At 61.4% G+C, this 13001-nt stretch overlaps 2 protein-coding genes across 2 annotated transcripts; one reads left to right on the top strand and one right to left on the bottom strand.

Annotated features, from left to right (window-relative positions):
- The first annotated feature begins 5659 nt into the window (after positions 1-5659).
- CLDN4 (claudin 4) lies at positions 5660-7311 on the top strand. The gene has a single exon (XM_045993901.1). The coding sequence runs from the start codon at positions 5908-5910 to the stop codon at positions 6535-6537; it is 630 nt and encodes a 209-aa protein (XP_045849857.1). The 5' UTR covers positions 5660-5907; the 3' UTR covers positions 6538-7311.
- Positions 7312-7848: 537 nt separating this feature from the next.
- Positions 7849-11890, bottom strand: METTL27 (methyltransferase like 27). Its single transcript, XM_045992424.1, is given in 7 exon segments — positions 7849-8542; positions 8544-8664; positions 9982-10074; positions 10347-10482; positions 10721-10849; positions 11466-11592; positions 11828-11890. Coding segments are annotated over 6 exon segments (735 nt in total). The 5' UTR covers positions 11589-11592; positions 11828-11890; the 3' UTR covers positions 7849-8409.
- Between the last annotated feature and the right edge of the window lie 1111 nt (positions 11891-13001).

Genomic DNA, 13001 nt, shown 5'->3' with positions numbered 1-13001 from the left:
CCAGACCCCACAAAGCACTCCTCCCCGCAGAGGCCCTCCTCCACCCCACCCCTCCCCAATTCCCTTTTTGGAGAACTCTCTCTTCCACCTGCCACTTCCTCCAGGAAGCCCACCCTGGGCGCTGGGTGGAGCTGGCTCTTTCCTTTGCAGAGTTCACACAGAGCTGGCCTCTCTGGTGTAGGAAATTGTCTATTCAGATCTGGGGGCCTTGAGGGCAGGTGCTGGCCAGACTCCCCACTGAGCTCCATGTCTGGCCCTGGGCCTGTCCAGTGCAGGAGAGACGGTGGGTGCAGAGGATAAGCCCAGAATCAGGCAGGGCTGGGTGTGAATCCTGGTCTTGTCATTTTTCCGGTGGCCCTGAACATCGCATCGGTTCCCAGAGCCTCAGTTTTCTCATCTCTACAATGGGAATGGTGATACCTCCGTGTAGTTTTATAGTAAGAGAAAATGTTTTCTCATACTACTAAGGCCCTCAGCCTGGTGCCTGGCCCATGTCAGGCACTCGGGAACTATTTGCTGACCAACGGCCTGGAAGGGTCTGGCAGAAGCAGTTTCCCTGGCTGGGCAGGAGTGGGGCTGGGCGGGGTGGACGCCTCAGATTAGAGTCCTCAAGGATGCCCTGACCTCTAAATTCTCTCCTTCCCCGGCTTCTGGAAAATTGAAAGACACAGCCGGCCTAGACAGGGCTGCCTTGAAGTGGGTAGAGGGACAGGGGTGGACGGGAAGGAGGTCTCATGCCCGGGGCCCAGCATGGCCCTCACTGAGAAGTAGCGGCCTGTTGGTGAACGGCTGTTCAGCAGGGTGGGATGGCGAGACTGGCGCCGGTCACCATAAACACGGGGCTCTTTGAAACGGCCACCTCAAAGCTGGGATCCAAGGCACACATTTAATGGGAAGCAATTTAAAACTCACTCAGTCCCGTCCTCACTATAAGTCTCCCCCACACAGAATCCTTGCCCCATCTGACCCTCTGTCTAACCAACCACATTCAGGCCCCCCCCGCCCCTCCCTCTCTCTGAACCCATCCCTGTGCCTCTGCCGGGGGCGGCCAGCCTGGCTTCTCTTCCGTGGACCTGCCACCGTCCTCCTCGCCACCCTCTCCCTCGGCCCACGCAGGGCCCAGCCTGGGGGCGGCACAGACTCAGCCAGTCTGGCCAGGCCAGGCAGTCAGGCCTCTGGCGCAGCCAGGCCTCTCATTAGCCCATCCCGAGCCAGTGGGGAGGACGGCCACCGTGTGGGCTGCCAGGCCGAAGGCCGAGGGCCAAGCGCTCAGCTTGGGGCTGGGCCTCCACTTCCGAGTCCAAGAACTCTGACTTTCTGGGGCCTGTCTTCTGGGCCCACCAGACCCCTGTCAGGGCGGCCAGAAGCATCCCAGGGGGCCGAATGGGCTCATCTCTGGGGCCCTAGCTCTGTGTCTTCACTGCGCCTCCCAGAGCCTGGGAAGGAGGCCTTGTTATCCTCCTTACCCAGATGAGGAAATCAGTTGAGAGAGTTCAAGGCTGTTGCCCAATGTCACAGAACGGGTCGCGGCGGAGTTGGGCCGCGACCCAGGGAGGGCTGGGCTTATTTCAGAGGATAGCCACAAAGGGGCCTCCACATCTTTTCTCGGATTTGGAGCGTGCCAGCTGGAGCCACCCTGGGCAAATCCCAGTGGCTTCCAGAGCCATGCAGGAGGCGGCCGGTCCACACCGGCTGGGGCTGGAGGTGACCGCCTGTTGCTGGAAGCCTCCTGGAGCTCCTGCCCTGGAACAATGCAGGGAGATGCTCTGAAGGGACCCTTGGTGACACAATGTGTGTAGTCACCAAGGACTGTGACATCCCGTTCCAGAGTATTTACGGAAATTTAAACATCTTAGAACTTAATGGCATTGTCTCTGCTTAAAAAAAAGAACAGGATCTTAACTTGAGGCCGTGGGCTGAGAAGTTTGTGAACTTCTGCAGAAATAAATGGTTTTCAAAGAATATATTTTATTTATTCATTTGACAGAGAGAGAGAGAGAGAGAGAGAGAGAGACAAAGAGCATGAGCCAGGGGCAGAGGCAGAAGCAGGCTCCTTGTTGAGCAGGAATCCCGATGCAGGACTCGATCCCAGAACCCAGGACCATGACCTGAGCCCAAGGCAGAAGCTTCACCCACTGAGCCACCGAGGCGCCCCAGAAATAGTTTTGGACCAACTTTCAGCTAGACTAATTTTTGAGCTGAGAGTGAGGCTGTTTCCTTGTAGTCTTCAAAAAAAAATCTGCTTGATTTTATAAGGATCAGAATGTTATGTTAGATGTGTGTGGAGGGGGGGATGTGGGGGAATAGTTCTGGGCCGACACCAGCTCTCCTGGTCTTCGTGTCCTTGTTCCCAGGAAATAAGGAGGAAAGTTCCCGGAACCCGGGTCTGTTTGGCCCAAGGAGATTCTTCTGGCCGTCCAGGTAGGAGTCTAGCAGGCTGGTCCCTAGAAGACACAGGCTCTAAGCTCAGAAGACAAAGGCTAGGTTTGGGTGGGAGACCGTAGCTGTCCTTTTCCTAGGGATGCTGTGGGAGCGGACACAGGGAACTGAGTGTGTGCACGGGGGAGGGGTCGGAGTTGTGATTCGGGGCTTGACTGAGCTCCTAGGGCTGTGGGGAGGAGAAGTCTAAGAAGTCCCAGCTCCCTCCTCATGTGAGCGGGACCAGAGCCCGGGGGTGGCTCCTTCCTCCTCATTGGTACTGCACTTTCCAGCTGACAAGGCTTTTTCACACCCTCATCTCATTCGACAGGTGTCTTCGATAGGGGAGGAGCGCCAATGCCCTCATTTGACAAAGAGGGAAGTTGAGGCTGGGAAGGAAACCGGCCTCTCCAAGGTCCCACGGTTGGCAAGATGCTAGTGAGCGGGGCAGGGATGGGTGAACTGATCTGGGGAAGAGGTTGTCCTGGAAAAAACCGGCATCACGATACAATTCTATCGGCATAAAATTAGACAGTGAGGACTGGGAGGAAAGAAAAGGAAGGAAGTGCCAGCCCTCACCTCCTTACCTTAGAAGCAAAGAGGGTGGGTGGCAGACCCCTTAGATGTCACCGTAGGACGTTGTTCAAGCTGTTAGGAGCGGCAGGCTCCGGGAGCCAGACCCAGAGCCAGAGCACGTGCAGGAAAAGTGTCTGGTTTCTCCTGGTGTTTTTCCTGCAGCAGATGGGTGGGACCCTGCCAGGACCTCCTGGTGTAAGTCAAGCCTCCACAAATATTTCTCCAGCTCCACTCATGTGCAGAGCTGCTCCCGGGGACCTGTTCCTTCTGCATACCTGGGCCCACAGCCCTGTCCAGGCTCCCCGTAGACGTCCCCTGCTCTGGGCCTGCCCTTCACCTGGGCACCCCCTGCACCTGCCCTTCCCCGGTGCTCAGCCCCTCCCCCACCTGTGATGTGCTTGGCTGAACTGGGCAGGGAAGGACAGCTTCTTACTCACTTCTTTGAGCCACAGATGGAAAGTTCTAGGGCCTATGTGCCCCCCACCCCCACTCCTATTTTTCCAAATGCCAGTTGGCTGTGTCGTAAGAAAACAAGGGCAGGAAGTTGGCAGGGGCAGGGGTGGGGCGGGGTGGGGGTCTGGCCGTCTGGGCAACCCACTTCTGGACTCAGAAAGCTTACTGTAGGGCTGGGACCATGGGTGAGGGGGCCCTGGGTTAGGAGGCTCAAGCCCTCAGCCTTCTCTGGGCCTCAGTTTACCCATCTGTGCAAAGGCTGTCAGAGTCCCTGCCCTACTTACTTTCGATGAGGTCATCACAGGAAAGCACTTATTGTCAATCTGGAAGGGGACTTATCTCTGTTGTTCAGCCCGCGGGCATCTGCTGTTCCTCCAAGCCTTGTAAGGAAAACCTGGGAGGTGTGGTGCCAGCAGAAACCGTGTGTGTGTGTGTGTGTGTGTGTGTGTGTGTGTGTGTGTGTGTGTGTGTGGATGGGGGGAGGGGGGAGGACTGCAGGGCAGCGTGTGTGTGTGTGTGTGTGTGTGTGTGTGTGTGTGTGTGTGTGTGTGTTGGGGGGGGGAGAGGACTGCAGGGCAGCGTAGGGGTGCATTTGGGAACCGGGAGAGAGCCTCCTGCCTTCCCGAGTGTCGTGAGCTTTCACCAAGCACCCCTGCCTCTGTCCTCCGGGATCTCCCAGCCTCGTGGAGGGGGCGGCTGTTCGTATCGCCAACCACAACCCACACCTCAACTTCCCCACCGCCTTGTCCCAGCCAACCCTGTGATTCGTCACGCCATCCACACGGGATCGCAAAGGCCTCCCGTGTGCCCGGGGCTCACAGATGACTCCGACCTAAGTCACGCGCGCTTGCTGATTCTCCCTTAGGAACCTGGGGGACACGGGGCCACCCCAGGGTGCCAGGCTTGGTGCTGGACGGTGCTGGGCGCTCAGGGGTGCCTTGGAGCCATGTCAGTGGGGACCATTCTGCCTTCTTTCACCTCCGTTTGGTTTCCAGAGACATCGTTCTAAGGTGTGTGGACCCCTCTCTGACGCGCTGTGATCTTCGTGATCTTCTGGGCAGAAGTTTCTGGTCCTTTCTCTCGAGGCCCCTCCCCCATAACCCCAGGGTCTGGTCAGACTGGATTCCTCCGGGTTCCCAGAACCAGCTGCATTTCCCCAGGCTCCTGTACCTTTGCCCTCCATGTTGCTTCTCCCCAAATGTCCTCCTTCACCCAGACCTGCTGCCTTGCGCAACTCCCGGGGGGGCCCCATTCGTGGTAATTCCTGCCCTCAGCACTTAACCTGAGACTATCGCCACCCCCTCCCCACTCCCCCGAGTGGTGCCCCGCAGCTCCCCTCCCCGGAAGCCCCCTCCCCAGCTTCTGCTTCCAGGTCTCTCGGGACTTTGCCCCCACCCTGGCTTTATCTGACCGCCGCTGTGTGTCTTCCCAGAGTAAACAGGGCCTGGCCCGTGGCTCTAGGTGACCTCCCCCACTCAGCTCCGTCCAGCGGCTTCAACCCTGGGGGGGAACTGGCCGAAACTCTCCTGGTTGGGGGGAGTTTTCTTTTCAGCCCAAAGACTTCCTCTTCTGGCAGGGCTGGGAAGCCCAGTAGTGGGGAGGGAGGGGACAGCAGGTGACAGGTCTAGGAGTCCTGGTCCCCCAGCAACTTTGTTCTCCAAACCACCCTCATGAGGCTCCCACGGAAATCCCCCGGGAGGCAAGGGCGGGAATGGTGAGCCGCACCACAGTAGTGATGGGGCCGGAGGGGATGGTGATAAGGACGGGACCGCAGAAATCAAGGTGGGGCCGCTCTCTGACATTCCCTGGACTTCACCTCAGACCCTCTCCCAGACCGTCCCCACCCTGTCTGCCCACCCAGGGCTGGAATGAGGGAGCGCTGAGGTGTGGGGATCCTGGTCTTCAGGACTCCGGCCCTGGCTGGGGCTGGCTGCCCCATGCGTCCAGGTGCCTGCGAGCTGTGACTCAGTTAGTGTCCGTCTCCAGGCTGACCTCAGCAAAGGGCTCAGGGGCAGGGGGAGGGGGGGAAGGGCAGTTTCCCCCGAGACTGGCTCTCCAGGATCCTGACTCAGGGGCCCAGCGGCTGAGGCCTTGAAGTGCCTTCAAAGTTGGCCAGGGTTCAGGAATCCGGAGAAACTGGTCAGGGGGGCAGGTCCCGGGACTGAAACCCCTCCCTCTGCTCCCGCCCCCACTGCAGAGCCATATAACCGCTCAACTCGCCAGCGCCAGAATCTGAGCACCAAAGCCTGCCGCTGAGAGGAACAACTGGTCTCCTGCTTCTAGAAGACGAGGGAGCTGGGGAGCTGGGGAGCTGATCCGAGGCTTCTGGACTCCAAGTGAAAGTCGTCCCTGCGGACACTGAGGGTCTGTCCTCCGTGCGCTTGGATTCCTACAGCCCCTCTGGGCCGGACTCCCATAGCCTTCCAGGCCCTAGACCCCCGCCCCCACAAGCACCGAGCCATGGCCTCAATGGGGCTGCAGGTGATGGGCATCGCGCTGGCCGTGCTGGGCTGGCTGGGTGCTATCCTGAGCTGTGCGCTGCCCATGTGGCGGGTGACGGCCTTCATCGGCAGCAACATCGTCACGTCGCAGACCATCTGGGAGGGCCTGTGGATGAACTGCGTGGTGCAGAGCACCGGCCAGATGCAGTGCAAGGTGTACGACTCGCTGCTGGCGCTGCCCCAGGACCTGCAGGCGGCCCGCGCCCTCATGGTCGTGTCCATCCTGCTGGCCGTGCTGGGCGTGCTGCTGTCCGTGGTGGGGGGCAAGTGCACCAACTGCGTGGAGGACGAGAGTGCCAAGGCCAAGACCATGATCGTGGCGGGCGTGGTGTTCCTGCTGGCCGGCCTGCTGGTCTTGGTGCCGGCGTCCTGGACGGCCAACACCATCATCCGGGACTTCTACAACCCGCTGGTGGCCTCGGGCCAGAAGCGGGAGATGGGCGCCTCTCTCTACATCGGCTGGGCGGCCTCGGGGCTGCTGCTGCTCGGGGGGGCCCTCCTTTGCTGCAACTGCCCCCCGCGCACCGACAAGCCCTACTCGGCCAAGTACTCCGCCGCCCGCTCCGCCCCGGCCAGCAACTACGTGTAAGGTGTTCGCTGCTCAGCTTTGTCCCTCCGGGACTGAAGGTCTGGCCTGTGAGCCCAGGACGGGGCTGCAGGCTGCCTGGGGTTCGGCAGGCGGGGGACTGAGCCAGACTACTGGCCCGGCAGCAACTCAACCCCTTCTGGCCCCATTGGACACCGAACCCGAGGCCCCCCCCTGCCAGTAAGGATGGACAGAAAGACTCTGTGCCTCCCTCCGCTGAAGGGCCTGTGGACACAGGAGAGGAGAAGGGAAATCCCAGGGCGTGGCAGGCAGGGGGGATCTGGCTCCTGCTGGTCAGGACAGCTCAGCCCTGAATTCGCTTGGGCTCTGCCTCGGAGAGGGTGCCCTGCCCATTCCTGTTGTCCAGGAGAAGGGCTGTGGAGCCAGAGGTGACACAGAGTTGACGGACGGGTTTGGAGGGGAGGGTTGAAGGTGCTGCAAACTGGTTTGGGTAGTGGTGGGGAGGAGGCCTCGGAGGCTGCCCAAGCTGCTCGCACCCCTTCCTCCCCACCCGACGGCCTCAGGGCTCTGCCTCAAGCAGCCCCCGCAGCAGGACCCCGGGACTCTCCTGCGACTGTCACTGCTGCCAAGGTCCCCGGACATCCTGGGGACAGCTGAGGACGGGGGACGGTCTGGTCTCTCTCTAGCCTGCCCTCCAGGGAAGTCCTGGGCCTTTTTCCTGCCTCCTCTGTGGTTTCTGTTTTGTAACTGAAGGAGATCTGTTTGTCATGGTCATTACTGTTATTTTCTACAATAAATGGGACCTGTGCACAGGAAGACCGTGTGCTTTCTGATTTCAGCCGCGAAGGTGGGCAGGGCAGGGCTAGAAGCCTGGGCGGGGCGGGGGGGGGAGGGGTCGGCAAGGATCAGGACCACGGTGATGTGGCTGCGATAAAAACGCTTAAACTGGTTTTAAAGAATTGGGACAAATCAGCTTGCTCAAAGCCCTTCATGTGTTAGAAGGTAAAGCCACACGTAGGAGACACAACTGTATGCCCAGCACCATGGTGAAGGGTTGGGGACCCCAGGAGGGAGGCCAGGGGAGTGGGCCACCTGCCCTCTCCCCCTCTTTGTCCCAGCTTGGTCTGGGAAACCAGGCTGGTCCGCTCGCCCTCCAGGCCCCATGTCCTGGCTTTGGCCCGGGCTGTCCCTGTTGTGGGTCTGTAATGTCCTTTTCCCTTTCTCCAGCCCTCTGAATCCTGCTCATCCTGAAGGCCCAGCTCCAAGGCTCCTTCCTTTTTTTTTTTTTTAAGATTTTTTTTTATTTACTTCACAGAGAGAGGGATCACAAGTAGGCAGAGAGGCAGGCAGAGAGAGAGGGGGAAGCAGGCTCCCCTGCTGAGCAGGGAGCCGGATGTGGGGCTCAATCCCAGGACTGAGACCATGACCTGAGCCGAAGGCAGAGGCTTAACCACTGAGCCACCCAGGCGCCCCCAAGGCTCCTTCCTTAACGAGTCTCCAAGACCCACCGGGCTTCCTGACTCGCTAAAAGGTCAGATGAGGAACCGGGAGTCCTGGACACGTGGAAAGTATTTGGTCAAGGCCAGGGGCGTGAGCACGGGTGTCCCGGTCCTCCAATTAGGGTGGGAGGACGGGCTATGACGGCAGGAGTCACAAGGTCACATCTGACCCCATCATGCCTGGCTCAGGGAAGGCCTGGGGTGGGAGCCCCCTCTGTTCGGTCTCTAGTCACTTCTGTCCTCCTCGGAGACAGATGTCACCTTTTTGGGGGAGAGAATCAGCCAGAGTCCGGGGCCTTCGGGGACTCATTTAATAGGCAGAACTCCCCGGGGAGCAAGCGGGGCACAGGGAGCCCATTTCATAGATGAAGCAGAGGAGGCCTGAGGACGGGCCTGGCTGAGGGCACGTGGAGGGTCAGAGGTCAGTGGGGGGCTGAGGCCGCCGCCTGCTTTCGGTACAGGTAGACGATGCCAGAGATGAAGCCATCATGGTCAGGGGGTCCAGGCCCCACCTCAAGCTCGGACGTGGCCAGTTCCCACCGGTCCACGGGCCAGGCCACGAGGCGTTGCCACGCCCCGGCCCGCTCCAGCCCATCCAGCGTGGCCTCCAGCGCGTCCTTGTAGCGCAGGTTGGATGGGTTGGTCCTGGTGGTCAGACACACCAGCCCCCCTGGGGAGGGTGCGGTGGGCGAAGGTGAGTGGGGGAGGGGCAGGAGGCCGGCTTCCAGGCTCAAGGCCAGCCCCTTCCCCGGATGTTTGTCCCTTTCTGCTCCTGTCCTCGAGGGCGTCCTCAGGGGCGTATATCCTCCCAGCTTGGTCCCCCCCCCCAGCCTTTCCCCACCTCCATGCCTTTGGTGCTCACCGTTCCTGCCCCAAGGGATATCCCTCTGCTCCCCCAGCCTCACAGACTTCTACCTGCCTTTCCAGGCCCCCGTGTCCTTCACCCTGGAAATTCTTGGCTTAATCCCCTGGACAGGGCGACTCCAACCTCACTGCTCACCCAGCCCCATGGTGGGAGGATGTGGCAGCTTCTGGAAGCACGGGAAGGAAGCACTCTGGGCCTCGGGCAAGTCCCCTCACCTCTCTGGGCCTGTCTTCCCAGCTTACGGGAGTGGGGCTGATTAGGAAGGACTGCGGAGTCATCAAGCCCTGGCTCAATGAAAGAATGAACGACCTATCCCTTCAGGTCTTCTCCAGGCACCCATAGCAAGCCCAGTGCAGGCTCAGATGGTGTCTGGAGGGCTTCCTGGAGGAAGGGGTGAGGAGGAGCAGAGCCTTGCAGGGTGGGTGATGGGGCTCCGTGAGAGGAAAGGCTCCAGTGCAGGGGAGCCTGTGCCGTGTGGACAGACAGACAGGGCTCCGGCCAGCTGAGGGGCCCGACGAGCACGGGCTGGGCTGGTTCTGAGGGGAGCTTCCTGTTCTCTCAAGCCCCATCACTACCTCTCTCTCTGACCCCTCTCAAGACCCCGCTTCTGTCAGCCTCCACAGTTCCCTGAGGCCGAAGCCTGCCCAGACCTGCCCAGGCTTAGTTAGCCACCGGCCCTGCTGGGCCCAGCGAGGCTCTGTCATTCCCCTTTCTGCCGGTGACTTCCCCGTGGCTGTCTTCCAGACTTCCGGTTTCTGCCTGTGGCCGCCTTCCCGTGTGGGCCGCCCTCACTCCCAGTCTCTGACTGCTCAGAGCATGGGCCCACCGGTGGCCTGGCCCTCTTCCCGCCCACTGCCATCCCGTGGGGGCAGGGGGTCTGCACTGCTTGGAGGTGAGGAGACAGAGCCAGAGAGAACAGCAGAGCTGTCCCACGGATCAGCGGCCAGCTGGCTCCCCGTCTGCCCTGCCTGTCAGCCTGGGTCTGTTGCTGGCGGCCGCTGGAGACTGGGATGCAAAGCTAGGCCGCGGGACCCCGCTTGGCCCGAGAGGCTCTGAGGCTGGCGGGCTGTTGCGTGGCGAGGGGGAGAGTATGTGCCTGGGGTTGGATGGGCGGCTCCTCACCTGGCTTGGTAACTCGCAGAAGCTCGGGTATGGCATTGCAGGGCACCTGGCCGTCGCTGAGGGCCCCCACTATCAGCACCGCATCGAAGGTCCCTATGCGGAACCGGGAGAGGCGCTGTGGGGGTGTGTCTTTGTCGCGGCCTCGTGATACCCACCGGGAGGGACTGGGCCTGCCCCTTGCGCTGGGAGTATCTGGCAGGTGGGGCCCTATCCTGGGCTGAGGTCGGATCATGGGGTGGAGGGCTCAGAGAGGGGCTCAGTGAGGCTCTGGGTGGGCTCAGCGTGGGATGGGGGTTGTGGAGGGGGACAGAGGTTGGCCAAGAGAAAGGGGCACTGGCAAGGTGTCTGGGTGGGAGGGGACGTACCTTCAGAACTGGGCAGAGGCTCTTGGCCCAGGATGCAGAGACCGAGGTGCTGGTAGAGGCCGCGGGCTCGGGCCTGGTCCAGCATCTCTGGGCTCCCATCCACTCCGTGCAGCTGGAGGAAGCCCCGAGCGTGCAGCTGAGATTGGGGGTGGCGGGAGGGGGACTGAATCGCAGTTCAGACCTGCCATCTCCCAACCGGGTCTCTGAACCCTGGGAGGGCAGTGTGCCCCGCCGTAAATGCAGTCTGAGGGTTGGGACCCGTGAGTCAGACGGGCTGGCTGGTGGGGGAAGGCAGAGTTCTGGGGCCAGAGGTGAAAGGAAGTCCCAACAAGTGGGGAGCTGAAGAGAGGGCAGGGGACTGGGGGAGGCCTCACCTCGGCAGCCACCAGTCCGGTGCCACAGGCCACATCCAGGATCAGGGCAGCATGAGGCGGGCCCGGAAGGGCTTGGGTAAGGCAGTCCACTGCGAGGCGTGGGGCACGGTACTGCAGGGCCGCGACGTCCTGGGGACAGAGCGCTGAGAGCCGACGGGCACCCAGTGTCCCACTGTTTGGGGGACCTCCGTGCAGGGTCGTCTAGGAGTCAGCCAGGCCAAGCTGTGTGTGTGTGTGTGTGTGTGTGTGTGTGCGCGCGCGCACGCACGCATGCGTGTGTACGTGTGTTTGCGTGTGCTGGGCTCAGCAGGGCTCCAACCCTGCAGGGACTCCAGCAGGAGATGCTTTCCTCTGCCAGAATGAGAGAGTCGGTGCCCAGCCCACCGCTGGGAACGGCTCTGCGGGCCAAGGCAGCGCTCTCTTCCTAGTCCGTAGTGACCCCTCAAGGGGCACCTCCTCCGTTCTGCCCAGGCTGCCGTCCCAGGGTGGGGAGGTCTTGGTTCCTGATCTCTAGGGGCTGCCAATGTGGAGCCATGGGACTGGCCCAAGGGTAGGGCTGTGTGGCTGAGCCGAAGAGGGGTTGGTCCTCCTCGTCCTCGCAGGGGACAGGGCTGCAGGGGCTCACCTCGTTCTCACAAGCCACTCGGGGTGGGGGGCGGGGGTGAGGCTAACTGTCCCCACTTTACAGATAGGAAGGTTGAGGCTGGGCGAGCACGAGAGGTGCAGGGAAGCCGGGCCGGTTTACCTGGTCGTAGTCCGCAGCCCAGCGCCCATAGAAGTGCAGCTTGCGGCCCAGGTCGGTGATGCAGTGCAGGGCCCCCACCCGGGCCCGCGCCTCGGACAGGCTCCCGCCCTGCTCCTGAGCCATGCTCCTGCGGGGACGCAGCCTGGGTCCCCCGGGCCGCCGCGGCCTCCCTCAGGCCCGCTCCCCGCCCCCCCCTCCCCGGGCCCCTGCACGGGCGTGACTGCACGCGCGGGCTCCGGGGCTGGCGGGAAGGTGGTCCCCGCCCAGCGGGAGGGAGGACCCGCCCCCACTCCCCATCCCCGCAGCGGCGAGCGGGATGCCAGCCCCGGGGGGACCCGAAGAGGTCGGGGGTCGGAACTCACCTCCAGTCCCCCCAGCGCGCGGTGCTCAGCGCGCCGGAACTCGGGGCGGGGCCTGTACGCAGAGCCTGGCCCCGCCCCCACGGCCCTCGCGGATTGGCTGTCCGCTCTGAGAAAGTACCCAATCAAAGAAAAGCGCTGGCCGCCGCCCCTCCACCATCAGCCAATGAGCTCAAAGTTCTTGGCCTTCCTCTAGCCCGGGAGGCTTTGGGCTCCTCGCAGGCGTTGTCAGGGTTTCCCGGGGCAGGAGCATCTCCGCGCCCTCCCGGCTCTCGACGTCCTTTGCGTGCTTTTATGTTTAGGAAGTGGGAGCCTCTGAAGTCTTATGGGCACGAGGGGGACCAACCTTCACTTTTAGAACGGTCACCTCGGTCTGGGCAGCGCCATCCAGCGGAAATGTTTCTTCCCGGGCTGCTGGATACAGTAGCCACTAGCTGCAGTGAACCGTCTGAAATGTGGCAGGTGCCACGGAGGAACTGAGTCTTAAGTTGCATTTTGTTTCAGTAATTTAAATAGCCATCTGTGGCCAGGGACCTCCGTATGGGTCAGCGCTGGGATCCTTGCTCCTGGTCCCAAGACTTGCAACTTCGGTGTCAGCATCTGCGCTGGGGTTCCTCCTGGGGACGCCCTTAGGGGAACTTGTAAGACATGCAAATCCCTGAGCCCCTCCCCAGACCGAGTGAATCAGAATCAGATTGCTAGGCGGGTAGGGATGCCCCAGAAACCCTCTTTAAACAGACTCTCCAGGTGATTTCTGTGCGGCTCGCTAGTTGCAGAAGCAGTAGCCTAGAGGACCCTTGGGGATCGAGATTCTCTGCAGTAGCCTAGAGGACCCATGGGGATCGAGATTCGGGCAGGAGGAGTTTGGGAGCCTGTTGCAGTTGTCCAGGAAGGAGGTGATGGCACCGTGAGCTTGGAGAGCATTCATGGCTGTGGAGAGAAACGGATGAAGTTCAGAGATGTTTTGGCAGTAGAAGGAGCAGGGCTTTGGTAATTGGGAGTGCGTGGCCTGGGGAGGGGAAGCAAGCTGTCGGGAGTTAAGCCTTTGGAAATCTTATGGGCAAGATGGTGCCCAATCTTTGGGTTGATGACGGTGCCGTTCACAGCAAGGGAAGCTGGGGAGGAAGAGCAGGTTTGGGGCAAAGAGAACACTCACAGTTTGAGAGTGTTGAGTTTG

This window comes from Meles meles, chromosome 21, assembly GCF_922984935.1.
Source record: "Meles meles chromosome 21, mMelMel3.1 paternal haplotype, whole genome shotgun sequence".
NCBI classification, from domain to species: domain Eukaryota; kingdom Metazoa; phylum Chordata; class Mammalia; order Carnivora; family Mustelidae; genus Meles; species Meles meles.
The sequence above is the reverse complement of the archived record's forward strand: the minus strand, read 5'-3'. Positions and strand labels throughout refer to the sequence as shown.

What these genes read in the sequence shown, in the direction of transcription:
- CLDN4 (XM_045993901.1), top strand. Translation starts at nt 5,908, where the DNA reads ATGGCCTCAATGGGGCTGCAGGTGATGGGCATCGCGCTGGCCGTGCTG.